Genomic DNA, 19,545 nt, shown 5'->3' on the forward strand with positions numbered 1-19,545 from the left:
TGCGTGCCCCGGCTGGCACTCGTGCCATAAGTTCGCCATCACTGCTCTATAGAAACTGGGTCTGTTCCACTGGATTGGCGGCTAGCAAATGTGGTACCAATATTCAAAAAGGGATCTAAAAGGGAACCTGGAAACTATAGTCCGGTAAGCTTAACATCTGTTGTGGGTAAAATGTTTGAAGGATTTTTAAGGGATGCTATTATGGAATGTCTCAATGTTAATAAATGTTTAACTCCATATCAACATGGATTTATGAAGGATCGCTCCTGTCAAACTAACCTGATCAGCTTTTATGAGGATGTAAGCTCTCACATGGACCGAGAAGAATCATTGGATGTCATTTATCTTGACTTTACTAAAGCATTTGACACTGTCCCACATAAAGATTGATAAGTAAAATGAGAAAGCTTGGGCTCGGGGAATATGTGTGTAGATGGGTAGGTAGCTGGCTTAGTGATAGAAAACAAAGAGTGGTTATTAATGGTGCATTCTCATATTGGGCCAGGGTTACTAGTGGGGTACCACAGGGTCTGTACTGGGACCTCTACTTTTTAATATATTTATTAATGATCTGGTGGATGGCTTACAGAATAAAATATCAGTATTTGCAGATGATACAAAACTATGTAAGGTAGTTAACACAAAGGAGGACAGCTTGCAACTACAGATGGATTTGAGTAAATTGGAGAATTGGGCTGAAAAATGGCAAATGAGGTTTAACACTGATAAATGTAAGGTTATGCACATGGGAAGGAGAAACAGATGCTACGATTACTTACTAAATGGGAAACTGCTGGGGAAATCAGACATGGAAAAAGACTTAGGGGTACTTTGCACGCTGCGACATCGCTAACCGATGATAGCGATGCCGAGCGCGATAGTACCCGCCCCCGTCGCACATGCCATATCTTGTGATAGCTGCCGTAGCGAACATTATCGCTACGGCAGCGTCACACGCACTTACCTGCCCTGCGATGTTGCTCTGGCCGGCGACCCGCCTCCTTCCTAAGGCGGCGGGTCGTGCGATGTCACAGAGATGTCACAAGTCAGGCGGCCAATAGAAGCGGAGGGGCGGAGATGAGCGGGACGTAAACATCCCGCCCACCTCCTTCCTTCTGCTTAGCTGCTGGAGTCAGGTAAGGAGATGTTCCTCGCTCCTGCAGCTTCACACACAGCGATGTGTGCTGCCGCAGGAACAAAAAACAACATCGTACCTGTCGCTGCAGCGAAATTATGGAAATGACCGACACTACACAGATCACCGATTTACGACGCTTTTGCGATCATTTATCAGTGCATCTAGGCTTTACACATTGCGACGTCGTTACTGGCGCCGGATGTTCGTCACTTTCGATTTGACCCCGACAATATCGCAGTAGCGATGTCGCAACGTGCAACATACCCCTTAAGCATCTTAGTCAATAAGAAGCTAAATTGGAGTGCCCAGTGTCAGGCAGCTGCCACCAAAGCAAATGGGTGATGGGATGCATTAGAAGAGGTCTGGGGGCACGAGATGAAAACATCATTCTCCCTCTGTACAAATCACTCGTCAGACCACACTTGGAGTATTGTGTGCAATTTTGGGCGCCAGTGCTCAAGAAAGACATTACTGAACTTGAAAGGGTTCAGAGGCGGGCAACTAAAATAATAAGTGGAGTGGGTGCATTACAATACCCAGAAAGGTTATCAAAATTAGGTCTATTTACTCTAGAAAAGAGAAGACTTAGGGGAGACCTAATAAATATGTACAAGTATATCAGAGGGCCATACAGAGATCTCTCCCATGATCTGTTTATGCCAAGGACTGTGACAAGAACAAGAACAAGGGGGCATTCTCTTCGATTCGAGGAAAGAAAATTTCTACATCAGCATAGAAGAGGGTTCTTCATGGTAAGAGCAGTGAATCTCTGTAACTCTCTTCCTGGGGAAGGGGTGATGGTCAACTCACTGAATGAATTTAAGAGAGGAATGGATGCTTTTCTTGAAAGCAACAGTATAGAAGGTTATGAATAACATAATATTACAGGTAGATAGTTGACTCAGATTAGGAGTCGGGAAATAATATTTTTCCCTATGAAGAAAATTGGCTCCTACTCTGTGGGTTTTACCTTCCCCTGGTTCAACACTGCAGAACAGCTGCACTAAAAATAGGCTGAACTAGATGGACATAATGTCTTTCTTCCGCCTTACAAACTATGTTACACCACAAACGTTTTACAATTGCATGTAGCTTTTAAAAGACAAATCCAGTAATACCTTTATACGGCCAGTCTTTTCTTCAATTTCTGAGACCTTGACATCAAAATGAAACTATAGAGCTATTTGTAAATTTGAAGCCTCTGTTATTCCAGCACTATTCCCCACCCAGTACCGCCTCCTGCTGCTTGACTAAGATCTCCTTTTCCTGAAGGCACACAGCATAGAGGCTGTCAGTGATGTAGGAGTACGGAATAGAGCTGGAGTGACAGAGGCTTCAGATCTACAGATAGATATTCTGCCTCATTTGCATATACATTAAAACGCTAATCTATCAGTAATGGAGGAATGGACTAGCAATGTTTAGGTACTACTGGACTTTTCATAGGAAGAGCTACATGGGGGTGAAATCCGACTAACATTCCCTTTACTAGGAGACTGTGATTTATGCTATATACTGCAATAATAAAGTATTGCAGTATATAGTATAAGCAATCAAATTATTGGGGGATTCGGGGAACTAAAAAAGAAAAAAGTAAAAACATAAATAAAATATATATATATACTGTATATATATATATATATATATATATATATATAGTACGGACCAATGGTTTGGACACACCTCATTCAAAGAGTTTTCTTTATTTTCATGACTCTGGAAATTGAAGATTCATATTGAAGGCATCAAAACTATGAAGTAACACATGTGGAATGAAATACTTAACAAAAAAGTGTGAAACAACTGAAAATATTTCTTATATTATAGGTTCTTCAAACTAGCCACCTTTTGCTTTGATTACTGCTTTGCACACTCTTGGCATTCTCTTGATGAGCTTCAAGAGGTAGTCACCAGAAATGGTTTTCACTTCACAGGTGTGCCCTGTCAGGTTTAATAAGTGGGATTTCTTGCCTTATAAATGGGGTTGGGACCATCATTTGTGTTGTGCAAAAGTCTGGTTGATACACAGCTGATAGTCCTACTGAATAGACTGTTAGAATTTGTATTATGACAAGAAAAAAGAAGCTAAGTAAAGAAAAACGAGTAGCCATTATTACTTTAAGAAATGAAGGTCAGTCAGTCCGAAAAATTGGGAAAACTTTGAAAGTGTCCCCAAGTCCAGTGGCAAAAACCATCAAACGCTACAAAGAAACTGGCTCACATGAGGACTGCCCCAGGAAAGGAAGACCAAGAGTCACCTCTGCTGCGGAGGATAAGATTATCCGAGTCACGAGCCACAGAAATCGCAGGTTCACAGCAGATCAGATTAGAAACCAGGTCAATGCCACGCAAAGTTCTAGCAGCAGACACATCTCTAGAACAACTGTTAAGAGGAGACTTTGTGCAGCAGGCCTTCATGGTAAAATAGCTGCTAGGAAACCACTGCTAAGGACAGGCAACAAGCAGAAGAAACTTGTTTGGGCTAAAGAACACAAGGAATGGACACTAGACCAGTGGAAATCTGTGCTTTGGTCTGATGAGTCCAAATTTGAGATCTTTGGATCCAATCGCCGCGTCTTTGTGCGACGCAGAAAAGGTGAACGGATGGACTCTACATACCATGAAGCATGGAGGAGGAAGTGTGATGGTGTGGGGGTGCTTTGCTGGTGACACTGTTGGGGATTTATTCAAAATTGAAGGCATACTGAACCAGCATGGCTACCACAGCATCTTGCAGCGGCATGCTATTCCATTTGGTTTGCTTTTAGTTGGACCATCATTTATTTTTCAAAAAGACAATGACCCCCAAACACACCTCCAGGCTGTGTAAGGGCTATTTGACTAAGAAGGAGAGTGATGGGGTGCTATGCCAGATGACCTGGCCTCCACAGTCACCAGACCTGAACCCAATCAAGATGGTTTGGGGGGTGAGCTGGACCGCAGAGTGAAGGCAAAAGAGCCAACAAGTGCTAAGCATCTCTGGGAACTCCTTCAAGACTGTTGGAAGACTATTTCCATTGACTACCTCTTGAAGCTCATCAAGAGAATGCCAAGAGTGTGCAAAGCAGTAATCAATGCAAAAGGTGGCTTCTTTGAAGAACCTAGAATATAAGACATATTTTCAGTTGTTTCACACTTTTTTTTAAGTATTTCATTCCACATGTGTTAATTCATAGTTTAGATACCTTCAATGGGAATCTACAATTTTCAGAGTCATGAAAATAAAGAAAACTCTCTATGAATGAGAAGGTGTGTCCAAACCTTTGGCCCGTACTATATATATATATATATATATATATATTTATTTATATATATATATATATATATATATATATATATATATATATATATTTATATATATATATATATATATATATAGTAAAAAACATAAAAATTAGAATCCCTTTCATGTCGCCCAGTTGTTTTGCTGGTTGTTTTTATTTGTTATATAGGTTTAGGTTAGTTATAAAATAAAATGAACGCAAATCTTAAAAAACAAAGGAAACTTTCTCAAAAATGTCTTTAGTCATATGTGTGTACCTTTGAAAAAAAGAAAAAAAATAAGATCCAAGACCATAGAAGTAAAGATTATACCTAGACATACGTAAAACAACTCCTAGCATTTATAGCTTTGCTCAGTTAGCGGTTTATATTCAGCCTTCGTAACCACATAGCCAGCCCAGTATTTTCCAGAACACACGAGCCCAAGTGTTTCCTGTCTTGTCTAATTTTACTGGTTTGCTTATGCGTAGTACAGCCTTTCTAGCTAACAAGCAAAGTTTAGGAAGCCACAAAAGTAATGAAGTGCAATGAATTTAAACACTTAGATGTGTCATATTCTCACTTCTAACACATTATCTTAAAGCAAACTGGAAAAACTATATTGCTTGTTCTTTAAAAAGAACATGTTAATAATATAATTATATGTCACATTTTAACTCAGCTGGACTGAGAACTGCTGTTTAGCAACCTTCACATGCAGCAGTGTGGTGCAGTTTTTGGCCCACTCTTTAGGTAGCTAAAGCAGAAGTCTGAAGAGACTAAAAGTATAATAATAATAATAATCTTTTATTTCTATAGCGCTAACATATTCCGCAGCGCTTTACAATTCCGGAGCATCATATACAAACAAGTAACAGTTATAGAAAATACAATATTTAGAGGGAAAAAAGACAACCCTGCTCGTGAGAGCTTACAATCTACAATGAGATGGGGTGGGCAAGGTACAAGTGCTTATTTACAATGACAATCCAGCCATCTCAAGGAAATGGGGGATAAATAATGGCTTCCTGAACCAGTTGGCCAGAACCTTGAGATGCATTTGGGTGCCATGGAGTTTGACGTGGGGTTATGTTCTGAGAAGTTGTGGAGGGACTATGTGAAATTAATTTGGCTAGGGAGTGTGATAGGCCGCCCTAAAAAGATGCATTTTTAGGGAGTATCTGAAGCTGAGTGAGTTGTGATTCATCCTAACTTCTTGGGGTAGAGCGTTCCAGAGGATTGGTGCGGCTCGGGAGAAGTCTTGGATCCGGGAGTGGGAGGTTCGAATTAGTGTGAATGTTAGTCGAAAGTCATTTGCAGAGCGTAGAGAACGGGTGGGGTGATAGACAGAAAGGAGGGTGGAGATGTAGGGGGGTGCTGCACTGTGGAGAGCTTTGTGGGTGAGAACAAGCAGTTTGAATTGGATCCTGTGATATGGGCAGCCAGTGCAATGACGGGCACAGAGCAGAGGCATCCGAGTAGCGGTTAGCCAGATAAGTGACCCTGGCTGCTGCATTAAGGATGGACTGTAGAGGAGAGAGTCTAGTTAGGGGGAGACCAATTAATAGAGAGTTATAGTAGTCAAGGCGAGAGTGAATCAGGGCCACGGTGAGGGTTTTTGTCATTTCCATTGTGAGAAAGGGGCGTATTCTAGAGATGTTCTTGAGGTGCAAGCGACAGGAGCGGATAAGAGATTGTATGTGGGAGGTGAAGGAGAGATCAGTGTCAAGTATAACACCCAGACAGCGAGCTTGCAGCCTAGGACTTATCGTTGTGCCGCACACAGAGAGGGAGATGGCAGGTTGGAAGACGGGGGGAAAAGAAAAAGTTCAGTTTTGGAAAGGTTACGTTTCAGATAGAGATCAGACATGATGTTGCAAACTGCAGTCAGGCAGTCACTTGTGTTCTGTAGGACAGCGGGGGTGAGCTCAGGGGATGAGGTGTATAGCTGTGTGTCATCAGCATAAAGATGGTACAGAAAGCCGAATCTACTGATGGTCTGTCCAATTGGGGCAGTGTAGAGGGAGAAAAGAAGAGGGCCAAGGACTGAACCTTGAGGGACCCCAACAGTGAGAGGAAGAGAAGATGTGGAGCCAGCAAATGATACACTGAATGAGCGGCCAGAAAGATAGGAAGAGAACCAGGAAAGCACAAGGGCAGTTTCTGTTGAGTGTAAAGGGTGGAAGCCAGACTGTAAAGGATCTAGAAGAGAGTGAGTGGAAAGGTAGCGGGTGAGGCGAGAGTAGACCAGGCGCTCCAAGAGTTTGGAGATGAAGGGGATAATGGAGACTGGTCTGTAGTTGCTTGTGCAGGACGGATCAAGAGAAGGTTTTTTTAATAATGGAGTAATGATAGAGTGTTTGAGGGAGAAGGAGAAGATACCAGAAGAGAGAGAGAAAGATTGAAGATTTTAATTAGGTGAGTAGTGATAACCGGAGAGAGGGACTGGAGTAGGTGTGAGGGAAAGGGATCAGTAAGGCAAGTGGTAGGACGAGAAGAAGAGAGGAGCCTGGAGACTTCCTCCTCTGTGACTGGGTCAAATGTGGAAAGTGAGCTGGATGGGATGTGGGGAGGGATGGGATTCACAACGCTTAGTGGCTGGGAGTAGATCTCTCGGTGGATGTTTTCTATTTTCTCTGTGAAATACAAGGCCAGGTCATCAGCATTAAATGATTAAGGATGAACACACACCTGCTGATTTTAATACCGTTTGAGGTGCATCTTTTACTGCACTTTTTGGAGCTAAAAGAAGATCCAGCATGAAATAAGTATAAGTCCTTCTTTTATATTCCCCATTCCTTTTGAATCCAAATCTGGCTTTGACCTAAGAAGATCAACATATGAAATCAGCCACTCAACCTGTATCAAAACTAGTATATGTGATTATAGACTTAAACTTTTCTTTTAGAGCAATTTACAGCACAGCTGTACTTGACATTGCACTTTATCCTACGGTATACACTTGAATGAGGCTAAGGCCGGTTTCATACATGCAGCATTTCACATGTGACCAGAGATTGCCGTGATGCCATTGTACTGTATTGCACTGTACTGCAGTGTGACGGATTCTGCAAAGCGGCGAAATGCCGGATGTGTGAAACCGGCCTAAAAGGGATGAACAGCAGGACAAGACTCAGTCACCTGTATGGATCAGCTATTGTGCCTGGCCAAGCAATGAAGAGGACATGGACAATGTAGTCCTACATATTCATAAGCTCTATATAACTATGCTCGAACCACTGATTAACATATTTCTGCCTATGAACAGTATACATACAAAGCTGCCAATTAGTGGTGTGGGCGGGGTTATACAGAGCTCAAAATTCAGAGAACTGCTAGATATGCAGTATATAAAACAGTAGGGGTTTTTTGTTTTTTTTTTTCAAAACTGCAGCAAACAGGCAGCAAATGGTACATCACTAGAATTTGAGTCTTGGCCATTACATCATGCTTCTCTCAGATGCTCTTAAATGGGGTAGGAAAAATCTGGTGGCAGATTCCCCTTTATGCTTCAAGAGAATCTGTTTCAGATTAGTCATGGCTGACGCGCAGATACCCGGGATCAGCAGGTCCAGCCAGGTTAAAAAAGAAAAACCCTGGTTCGGACCCGGAATTGATCCCGGATACTGACCGGATGCCGGTCCCCATATAAGTCTATGGGGACCAGAATCTGAAGCTTTAAAATGGTGTTAGAAGGAATAGGGAGATTGGAGCAGTCTCCGCATAGCTCTAACGCTACTTCTGGGGCCGCTCATTAACTTCATACATATTCACTGTTTCCCTCGCCCACCGGCAGTCCCCACATCTCAGACGCACCCCCACCTGTGTGACAGCATGTCTGACTGCTTGCAATCAGAGGCGCTGTGTGTGTGTGTGTCTCTATTGCTGTAAAAATAAATAAATAAAAAAATTGGCATAGTGTTCCCCCGTATTATGCTGCCCAGCAAAGATAAAGTATATGGCTACAGACTGCACCCCCAGCGATGTGCTTATCTTGGCTGTGTATCAAAATAAGAGGAACCGCATGAAGCTTTTTTTTTTTTTAAATTATTTAAATAAATAATTTAAATAACGGGTATACTGTCCCACCGAATTTTGATATGCAGCCATGATAAAGCTGACAGCTGGGAGCTGGTATTCTCTGGCTGGGGAAGCCCATGTTTATTGGCCCCCCAATAAACGCCCGGGTACTATAGCTAGATTGAAATAAAATAAAAAAACAACCCTGCGATCACAGTTGGAGGACCGTGGGAACCTCCAGCTGTGACCGCAAACAACCTGAGTAATGTTACCGCTCATCACACAGCTCATTCTCTGCCTGAAGCTCACACTGGGCGGTCAAGTTCTATGGCCACGCGCTGTCACTTCAAATGTAGTAGAGCTAGAATTGTTGTGGGACCTCGTGTGGATTAAGTCGGACCTGGGTGTTTTGGAGGTTAATAAATAGGTGAATGAGGGTGGGGCTTTTTGTATTCTATTTCAAAGGATTTTTTCGGTGTTTGTGTTTATTTACTTCCACTTACAGATTAGTTATGGGAGCGGGTCTCATTGACACCTCCCATTAATAATCTAGGGTTTAGTGGCAGCAGAGAGCTGCTTTTAACCCCTCATTACCCTGATTGCCACTGCACCAGGGCAATAGGGATGAGACGGGTTAAGTTTGGAGACTGTCTAATGGTGCAGCAATCCTGGGTGACTACAGACTGCTATTTTTAGGCTGGGGGGGTCCAATAAGAATTGGTCTCTCCAGTCTGAGAATGCCAGCCCCCAGCTGTTGGGCTTTAATATGGCTGGATATGAAAATTGGGGGGACCGCACGCTGTTTTTTTAAAATCATTTATGGTTTTAACATTTTTTTTTAAAACAAAAGCCGCATCAATCCTTTGATACGCAGCCAAACTAAGCACACGGCCGGGGGCTGCAGCCTATAGCCGTAAGCTTAAACTGTGCTAAGTATCATAATATAGGGGGACCCTACACCAATTTTTTTTTTCATTTATTTATTTTTACACCATGATATATTGTAGACCCGCAGACAGGATCTGTGATTGCAAGCAGTCACACACGCTGCCACACAGGATGAGAGCACGTCTAACTGCAACCAATCACAGATGCCAGGACTGCCAGTGGGCAGGCGAAGCAGTGAATATATATGAAGCTAATGAGTGGCCACAAAAGTAGAAAGAGCGGCCCCAGAAGCAGTTACATCCACTCCGGAGACTTCATAAGTATAGTGCGCGCCTGCTTTATTTTTATTTTCTTTAGTTTTCCTTGAATTTTTATTTTTTTTTAATTTGTCTGTCATGGAGACATTTTTTAGCTAGATCACTATACAAATTAATGGCCACATCCTAACCTTACTACCGTATTTCCCCTAAAATAAGCCCTAGCATGATTTTACAGGATTATTAAAGCATGCTTGAAATATAAGCCATACTCCAAAAATAATCCATAGTTACAGTCATGGCCAACACTAGGGGGAATCAAACTGCACAATTTCTCAGGGCCCCCACACCCTTAGGGACCCCAGTTGTATTTTTCTGAGGTTATGATTCTTTGAGAACTTATGATGATTTCACAGTCATGTGACATGATGTAATCAAAAGTCTCCTAATTGCAGGAGTCTAAAAGAACTGAACAGGAGACAGGCTGGCATGCAGGAGTGCCATTAGGGAGAAGGCAGAGCAAACCGGTTAATTTCACAGGGCCCCCATTCTTCTAGGGGCCACATCATTTATATCCTAATAACACTGTTTCAGGACCTTTGTGACATTACATAATGTGACTAGAAGGATACATGGTTCAAGAATAAATATGGATTATTGTTCATGAAAAAAAATTAGACAAAAAAAGACATCCCTGAAAATAAGCCCAAGCCCATCTTTCGGAGCAGAAAATAATGTAAGACCCTGTTTTATTTTCAGTTAACATCCTAAGTAGGGACGCACAGGCCTGTGGAAGTTCGGTTTCGCAGATTCAGTCGGACTTTAGTTAAAGTTTGGTTTGGGATCCTGACTTTACCTGAACACCAATGGAAGTCATTAATTGGGCAGTTCGGTTCTCCGCCCACATGCAGCCAGCCACAAACAGATCACTTCCAGAGGAGGGTGGGCGGGGTTTTTCCCTTTTTTTGTTTGGTGCACTCTACATCCGATCATGCTGTTGTTACCCCCAGAGTGAGCCGTTCAAACACTACAGCGAAACTTGTGCAAGTGTTTTGCATACGTACAGCACCCAAACTCTGTTTTGGTACAAACACTGAACACCAAACCTCAGTTTCGTTCATCTCAAATCCTAAGTATAACCAACAAGGCAAGAGAGCAGACTAGCAGTATTGTTATGTTGATAAAATAGAGTGCTTATCAAACTGTGAGACAGACTCACCAGTAGGCAGTAAGGCACTCCCTAGTTCTTGGTGAGGCCTAGATTCGGTAGCGGTTTTCACATTATATATTGAACAGTACTTTATATGGCTGTAGCAATCTGTTCATTACCAACATAATTGACTAATTCTGTGCCTTTTTTATAGTATAGAGAGTTCAGGAGACAGAATAATAATAATAATTTTACTTTAGCATGGCCCTTGACCACAAATACTGAGGTTCAGGCATCTTTTTCATTTGTCTATACAAATACTGTACAGAGAAAAAAAACAAGATCTCTGATGCCATCTATTGGAGGTAGCAATTCTAGAAGTCAATATTGACCATTTAAAGAGCTTTGTCATATGACAGGATATGTAGTCACAAGGAATAGACATCTATTTGCAGATAGTTGTTTGGAGTTTCTTGCCCTTCATCTATGCAATATAATAAACTGATTTGGTTTGTTGAGAAGCCTTCAACGGAGATTCTAAAGGGTAAAGTTTCTTATTAAGAAGAATGCGAATTGGCGTCGGTAGACTTATGAGTTATGCAGTGCTCCCCGGAAGTCTGCAATGAACATGCCTTTCTTCAAAAGTTGCAGTAGAGCTAATTTATATAAATATTGCATTTTTTTCTGTGTGTTTGACTTTTATTATTTACACTAATAGCAAAAAAAAATGTTTCAGAAATAATGTGAAGAACTTGTTTTGTATTTGTGCAAAAATACAGCTGATGAAATAATTATGGAACACTTCACCAATTTTCTAAGTAACTATATTTCTAAAAGTATTATTGACATGAATTTCTCACCAGCTGTTGGTAACAACCCATCCAATCTACTCTGTTAAAGAAATCAAGCCATAGAAGTCCATAAATTTAGTGATGTGTAATGATGAAAATCATACAGTGAAAAAGTATTGAACACGCTTACTGAAATTTAATTACTACTTCGTACAAAATACTTTGTTGATGATGCCGCTTCAAGATTCCTACTGTATGTAGAAACTTGGCACATTCATTGCTCAGGTGTGATTTTGGACCATGTTTCCACATAAAGAGTCTTCAAATCCTGAAAGTTCTGTGGGTTCCTTCTTTGAACGTTGAGGTTTAGTTCCTTCTTTAAATTTTCTATTGGATTCAGATCAGGTGATTGTCTGGGACATTCTAGCAGCTTTACTTTCTCTGAAACCAATTGAGAGTTTCCATGGCTGTGTGTTTGGGATCATTGTCTTGCTGAAATGTCCACCCTCATTTTCATGTTCATTATCCTGGTAGGTGGTAGTAGATTTTTATAAAGAATGTCTCGGGCTCAGTACATTTGTCCATTCATCCTTCCTTCAATTATATGAAGTTTGCCAGTGCCATATGCAGAAAAATAGCCCCACACCATGATGTTCCTACCTTCAAACCTCATTGTTGGTATTGTGGTTTTGGCATGATAAACGATACCTTTTGCCCTCCAAAACATGGTGTGTTTTATGGCATCCCAAAAGTTCATTTTAGCCTCATTTGACCAGACTATATTCTCCCAGTATTTCACAGGCTTGTCTAAATGTTATTGAGAAAACTTTAAACAAGCTTGAACATGCTTTTTATTCAGCAATAGAGTCTTGCGTAGTGAGCATACATACAAGTCATGGAAGTTAAGTGTATTACTTGTTGCTTTCTTTGAAGAAATTGTACCTGCTGATCCCAAGTCTTTCTGTAACTCTCCAGAGGTAGTCTTTGGCTCTTGGACGACTATTCTGATTATTCTTTTCACTCCTCTGTCTCAAATATTGCAGGAAGCACCTGATTGTGGCCAATTTATAGTGAAATAATGTTTTTTCCATTTCCAGATTATTCTACCCCAACAGTGCTCACTGTATGTTTTGCAATAATAAGGTTTTTTAGAATGCGGTCTGGTTTTACCCATCATGAAATGTTTCTTGTGTGGCACCTTCATAATGAGATACTTTTTATAGGCCATCATTGAACCAGCCGATATTATTTTTTCACTAAGTGGCAGGATTGCTTTCTAATTACTGAAACTTTTCAGCTGGTGTCATATCTTTCCATAGCTTTTTGCACCTCTCTTTCTTGTTCAATACTTTTTCCCTGTGTCATTTCTTATTATAACACATAACTTAATATATGGACGTCTATAGTTTGATTTCATTGCCTGTAGGGATTCGATGGGTTGTTACTGACAATAGTATTTTTAGAAACAAATTTACTTAGAAAATTGGTGTCATGCTCAACACTTATTTCACCCACTGTATATGTATATATACAGTGGTACGGAAAGTATTCGGACCCCTTTTAATTTTTCACTCTTTGTTTCATTGCAGTCATTTGGTAAATTCAAAAAAGTTCATCTTTTTCTCATTAATGTACACTCTGCACCCCATCTTGACAGAAAAAAATAGAAATGTAGATTTTTTTACAAATTTATTAAACAGGAAAAACTGAAATATCACATGGTCATACGTAATGGAAGAAGTTTGGGACCACCAGAACTCTTCCTAGACCTGGCCATCCAGCCAAACTGAGCAATCATGGGAGAAGAGCCTTGGTGAGAGAGGTAAAGAAGAACCCCAAGATCACCGTGGCTGAGCTCCAGAAATGCAGTAGGGAGATGTCAAAAAGTTCCACAAAGTCAACTATCACTGCAGCCCTTCACCAGTTGGGCCTTTATGGCAGAGTGGCTTGACAGAAGCTTCTCCTCAGCGCAAGAGATATGAAAGCCTGTATAGAGTTTACAAAAAAACACATGAAGGACTCCCAGACTATGAGAAATAACATTCTCTGGTCTGATGAGATGAAGATATAACTTTTTGGTGATAAGTCAAAGCGGTATGTGTGGAGAAAACCAGGCACTGCTCATCATCTGCCCAGTACAATCCCAACAGTGAAACATGGCAGTGGCAGCATCATGCTATGGAGGTGTTTTTCAGCTTCAGGGACAGGACGACAGGTTGCAATTGAAGGAAAGATGAATGTAGCCAAGTACAGAGATATCCTGTAAGAAAACTTCTTCCAGAGTGCTCTGGACCTCAGACTTGGCCGAAGGTTCACCTTCCAAAAAGACAATGACCCTAAGCACACAGCTAAAATAACAATTGAGCGGCTTCAGAACAACTATGTGACCATTCTTGACTGGCCCAGCCAGAGCCCTGACCTAAACCCAATTAAGTATTTCTGGAGAGACCTTAAAATGGCTGTCCACCAACGTTCACCATCCAACCTGATGGAACTGTAGAGGATCTGCAAGGAAAAATGGTAGAGGATCCCCAAATCTAGGTGTGAAAAACTTGTTGCATCATTCCCAAGAAGGCTGCACTACCTCAAAAGGATGCTTCTACTCAATATTGAGCAAAGGGTCCGAATACTAATGACCATGTGATATTTCAGTTTTTCTTGTTTAATAAATTTGCAAAAATGTCTACATTCCTGGGGGGGGTTTGTCAATATTGAGGGCAGAGTGTACATTAATGAGAAAAACTGAACTTTTTTGATTTACCAAATGGCTGCAATGAAATTAAGAGTGAAAAATGTAAAGGGGTCTGAATATTTTCCGTACCCACTGTGTGTGTGTGTATGTATATATATATATATATATATATATATATATATATTTGAAAAACAATTGTACTTGCGTAACATAGTTTAATATGAGTGTGTATGTATGTATATATATATATATATATATATATATATATATATGTACATATATACATATATATGCATACACACTCATATTATACTATGTGATACAAGTACAATTGTTTTTCGATTATATGTTAGAAATTATGTAAGCAGTCAGTTAAAAAAATGTAAGGTACTGTATTCCTAACTTTTGAAATATAACACTATAAATAATGTTTAACTAGTTATATGCTGTCTTCTTTAGGTGAGAAACGTCTGACAGACCTGCCATATGATGCCAACAGTAATTTTGAGAAGGAGAATGAAATTATGCAGACACATGTAATGGATCAGGCCATCAATAATGCAATTACATATTTAGGAGCTGAATCCTTGCGTCCACTGGTTCAGACACCACCAGGTGGCCCTGAAGTGGTCCCAGTTATTAACACAATGTATGCCCTACATAAACCTCATGCAGATGTTGCATCTCACACCAATCAGGCGGCACAAGAAAGTGCAGTGGAAAACCTGCTATTACTTTCCCAGGTTAAATCTATTGCTTTAGAGAAAGAAGTATCCCCAAGTAACAGCTGTCAAGATTCCACAGATACCGAAAGCAACAATGAGGAAAGGGGAGGACTTATATATCTGACCAGTCACATAGGACCCCATACTAGAAATGGGCTCTCTGTAAAGGAAAACAAACCATTTGATGTCTATAGAGCTGCCAATGACAATTCTCAAGATGCTTTCAAAGTCATCAGTGGTAACGGAGAGGCAATAAAAGTCCACAAGTGCGAGCACTGTCGAGTTCTCTTCTTGGATCACGTGATGTACACAATCCACATGGGCTGTCATGGTTTTCGCGATCCATTTGAGTGTAACATGTGTGGATACCAAAGCCAAGATAGATATGAGTTTTCATCACATATTACCCGAGGTGAACACCGTTTCAATATGGGTTGATCTAATCCCCTCTCTGCCATGTATTTAATATTCCACAGAAAAAAAGCACAAACATTTTCCAAGGGAACATTTTGAAGAAGCATCTATAAACCCAATAATGCATACAAAGACCTACCACTTACTACAGTTAACAATGTGACTACTTTTCATTAAGACAGCATGCTTTTTTACAAGATTTTTATTGTTACAGTGACATGATGCCTCATTTTTAAGTATCATGCTTTTGGAAATCTTTTGAAAAGTGTTTGTATCAAGAAACATAGAATTACATAAATGTGTATAGCTAACATCTGTCCGTTGTTCGCTTCTATAATAATATATATGAAACTAGAGAGTTACTGCGCATTTCTAAGTGGAATAAAGAGTCCGTATTGATATTTTTGCAAATGTTAGTCTTCAAACAAATTATTCAAGTATATGCCTAATGCTAAGCTTCATGCTGTAGCATACTGGCATCGATATTGTTAATGACAATAGTTCCCATGTTCATTTTAAGTGAATTGTTACACAGCATAATAAACATTTCAAACAAATTACATTACATTACATTATGGTCATAAGTATTGGGTTAATGATAAATGCATTTCTGTATAAAACTGACAGTATGTTACTAAATAATTGTATAATATAGGCTTATTTATAGCTTCTGGTGTCAACATTATTTTTAAGAGTCTTTAATGCCAGTTCTTATGCATTTAAAATTCTTAGTACCAGCAGTGGAGTGTTATAACTACATTCTTGTACATATTCTCAAAAAATCCTTACAAGGTGTTTTGAGCTTGAACAGCCTGGACATCCATAAGAGTGAGTCTTGTGTATATTTCAACATTTTACAAACTTAAAAAAAACATGATGGATAAAGTTCCAAAACAAGCACAATAAAAGACATGTACAGAATAAACATTGCAATTACACTGACAAGCAAAAGGGTAACAATGTTTTGAAGCTTTTGACTTTCTGGCTCCATATCTCACCATTCACTACAGCTTTGAGCATGAGACCGCTTTCATTTTATAGACAATCATCTTGCCTTTCTCATACCTAAATTTAACTTGCAACTATTTAGCATATGATTATTTATGCAGATTCTTGTCAGAGCACTGCATTGCTACTGTTTTGCTCCTAAAAATTTAATTTTTATTTGTATTTTGTTAGTATATTGTAAATCCCCCTTTGACTTTCAACACTGCCTGAATCCTGGGCATGAGCATGTCTTGACCGAAACCTGATCCCAGGTCTTATCTACACGTTCCCAATGTTGGTGCATAGTGGTCGACTCACTTGAGTATGTATACAGATTTTTATTCAACTCTACCCACGAGTGTTCAAATGTGTTGCGTTCTTGGCACTGTGGGGGCCAATCCAGCACCTCTACTTCATTGTCATTGAACCATTTCTTTACCAATCTCAATGTATGCTTCGGGTCGTTGTCCTGCTGGAACACTATGATGGTCTTTTCTTACTCATAGTACTCAAGTGTACGAAGTAAATTTTCTTATGGGATATTCACATATCATAGCATTAAGACCACCATCGATCATGGTCAAAGTATCCAATGCCTTTTGCTGTGAACCAGCCCCCTATCATCAGGCTTCCTCTATAGAACTTGACAGTTCCTTCAATTCCTCAGTCCAATAGCCTATTTTTCCCTTATTTCTTCCAGATCCATTTGCACTCATCATTTTCGCCTCATTGCTCCAAATCGCTCTACTATCCATCTTTCTGACTTTTTTGCAAACTCGAGCCAATTCTTCTCATGACTATATTGAAATTGAGGCTTCTTTACTTTTTTTTCGAGCCACCATTCCAGACTTGTGTAATGTGTGTCGCATGGTGCCTGCAATCTAAAAGGAAAGCTATTCTCCTTACAGAGACTGACACACCATACCAGCATGCCAGTGAAGAGACTTTTAAGCCTTTTAAGCTGCAATGCTCCTCTGGGAAATATTCAAATTGTCTCTTCAGGGAGGAAGAAGACAAACTCTGGTGCTACCTATTTGAGGTAGCAATCCTAGAAGTCAAATGTGACCCTCCAATGAGTCTTGTTGTATGACTTAGGATTGATGCCAGATCAAAACCTCAATTTGCAGACATAGTGTTTGGGAAGGTTGTCCCTCGTCAGTACAAAGTATGAGATCTGATCTAGCTAAATGAGAGGCTAAGATGAAGTTTAAAGGGGAAACTATTCTCCTTACAGAGACTGACACACCATAACAGCATGCCAGTGAGGAGACTTTTAAGCCGCAATACTCCTCTGGTGCCACCTATTGAAGGTAGCACTGGCTTCCTGGCATATGTGTTTGTCGTACCAGAATTGATAGATCTTGTGATGAGCCGATTTCTTGACGCCGATACTTTGAGTGGATGTCCACCTTTTGCCTTTTGAATAGATGGAAGGACTTCGTTTTGCATTCTTCCAGCTGTCTTGGTACTCAGATGGTACGCTTTGGCAATTTTCTTGACCGAAAGACCGCTATCAATGAGCTAGATGATGCTGTTTCTCTTTTAGTACATTGAGCTATTAGGGACTGCAGTTTCCAGTATACAGGAAGAAAAAGACTTTTCTACCACCAGGAGCAAAACAGTAACAATGCAGTGAAATAACAAGAATCTGCATAACTAATAAAATACTAAATAGTTGCAAGTCATATTTATGTACGAGACAGCTAAGATGATTGTCTATAAAATAAAGGTAGTCTTACGCTCAAAAATCGAGTGGATTATGAGATATGGAGCCTGAAAGTCAAAATTTAAAAACAATGTTACCCATTTGCTCATCAGTGTATTTGTTACTAAAAAGGCTCTGTTCACATTTGAATTTGAAACCACGACACACTACTTAATTTGTCACTAATTTGTTATTAATTCAGTAATTGTTTCTGTGGGTATAAGGTGAGATGTCTTAGATTTTGCCTGCAAATAGAACACAGCATAAAAGTATTTTTTTTGTCATAAACAGGAGGCTGCAATACTTATCCTAAGCTTTGTGAGGGGTTTTATTGAAATTGATTCAAAGTAAGGTGAAAAAGTTATATCCCATCTAAACATTGTATTTTCACTTTTAAAAACAAAAACCATAGCATAATTACTTGACATTAACTGCTGTTCCACTTTTTTCATTGTGATTGTTTGATACATTTTTCAAGTAAAACTATACTGTGAATTTATTATTGTTTTCACACACACAATGTATATAAAAAGTCTAAACACCCATTTTAAAATGCCAGGTTTTTGTCTTTAAAAAAATAATATTACATAGAATAATTTCAGAAATTGTTGCATTTTTAATGTCAGCCATAATCTGGAAAATTCAAAGGAACAAAGGAAATATTTTTGGGTGGAAAAATAAATATAAAGAATTAAAATAATTTGATTGCATAAATATGCACACCCTTAAACTAATACTAGTCATGAGGGTACATCTATAATTGGTCATCTTTGCCCACTATTTCCTGCAAAAGTACAATTGCCCCTAAGCCTTCACTTTTCAAAACTGAATAACCCCAGGTTTGCTATCTTGGTACTGCAGTCCACCCACTACCTTAATATCTGTGCTCGCTCGTCTTTGCACACACTTTAGTTCAGATATGTCCTTCTTATACTTTGAAGCCCAAAATTGTACACAGTATTCTAAATGTGGTCTGATTAGTGACTTGCATGGAGGCAAAACTTTTCTATTCTATGCCTCTTTTAATGCATCCCATGATTTTATGTGCCTTGGCAGCATCATTAACTTTCAATCACTACGGTATTTCTCAGCCATAGTCTCCAGCTTACATATATCCCTCTGTAATTTTAAATAATCCTTCTTTCTTCATTATCTTGTAGAGTTTAGTATACTTTGCAAATATTTAAATTTTACTCTGAATGCCTTTCACAAGCTCATTAATAAATATGTTAAAAAGAAATACTTACCCCTGGGATACTCCACTGTTAACTGTGAACCAATAAGACTGTGTTCCATTAATAACCACCCTTTGTTTGATATCATCTGGCCAGTTGTTAACCCAATTATACATATTTTCTCCTCGTCTGCAAGAGCAGAGCAGAGCGATATCTACAATGCAGTTTGTTTAGGATGAGTGGACCATACAGTAGAGATAGGGAGTGCTTTCACCTGGCTTTGTGTAACACTAGGTATAACTTGTATGCACTTCAATGTTTCTCTGTTCAGTAAGGGCATAT

At 39.7% G+C, this 19,545-nt stretch overlaps 1 protein-coding gene across 3 annotated transcripts in view; it reads left to right on the top strand.

The window, feature by feature from the left end:
* Positions 1–16,328, top strand: part of IKZF1 (IKAROS family zinc finger 1) — a 260,129-nt gene extending 243,801 nt beyond the window's left edge. For all 3 annotated transcript variants that reach the window (XM_075316568.1, XM_075316569.1, XM_075316571.1), the window contains one exon: positions 14,657–16,328. In XM_075316568.1, the coding sequence (XP_075172683.1) occupies positions 14,657–15,360 (704 nt within the window). In that variant the 3' untranslated portion in view covers positions 15,361–16,328. The remainder of the gene's footprint in view (positions 1–14,656) is intronic.
* Positions 16,329–19,545: the final 3,217 nt, after the last annotated feature.

The sequence above is a fragment of the Anomaloglossus baeobatrachus genome, chromosome 6 (assembly GCF_048569485.1).
Source record: "Anomaloglossus baeobatrachus isolate aAnoBae1 chromosome 6, aAnoBae1.hap1, whole genome shotgun sequence".
NCBI classification, from domain to species: Eukaryota; Metazoa; Chordata; class Amphibia; order Anura; family Aromobatidae; genus Anomaloglossus; species Anomaloglossus baeobatrachus.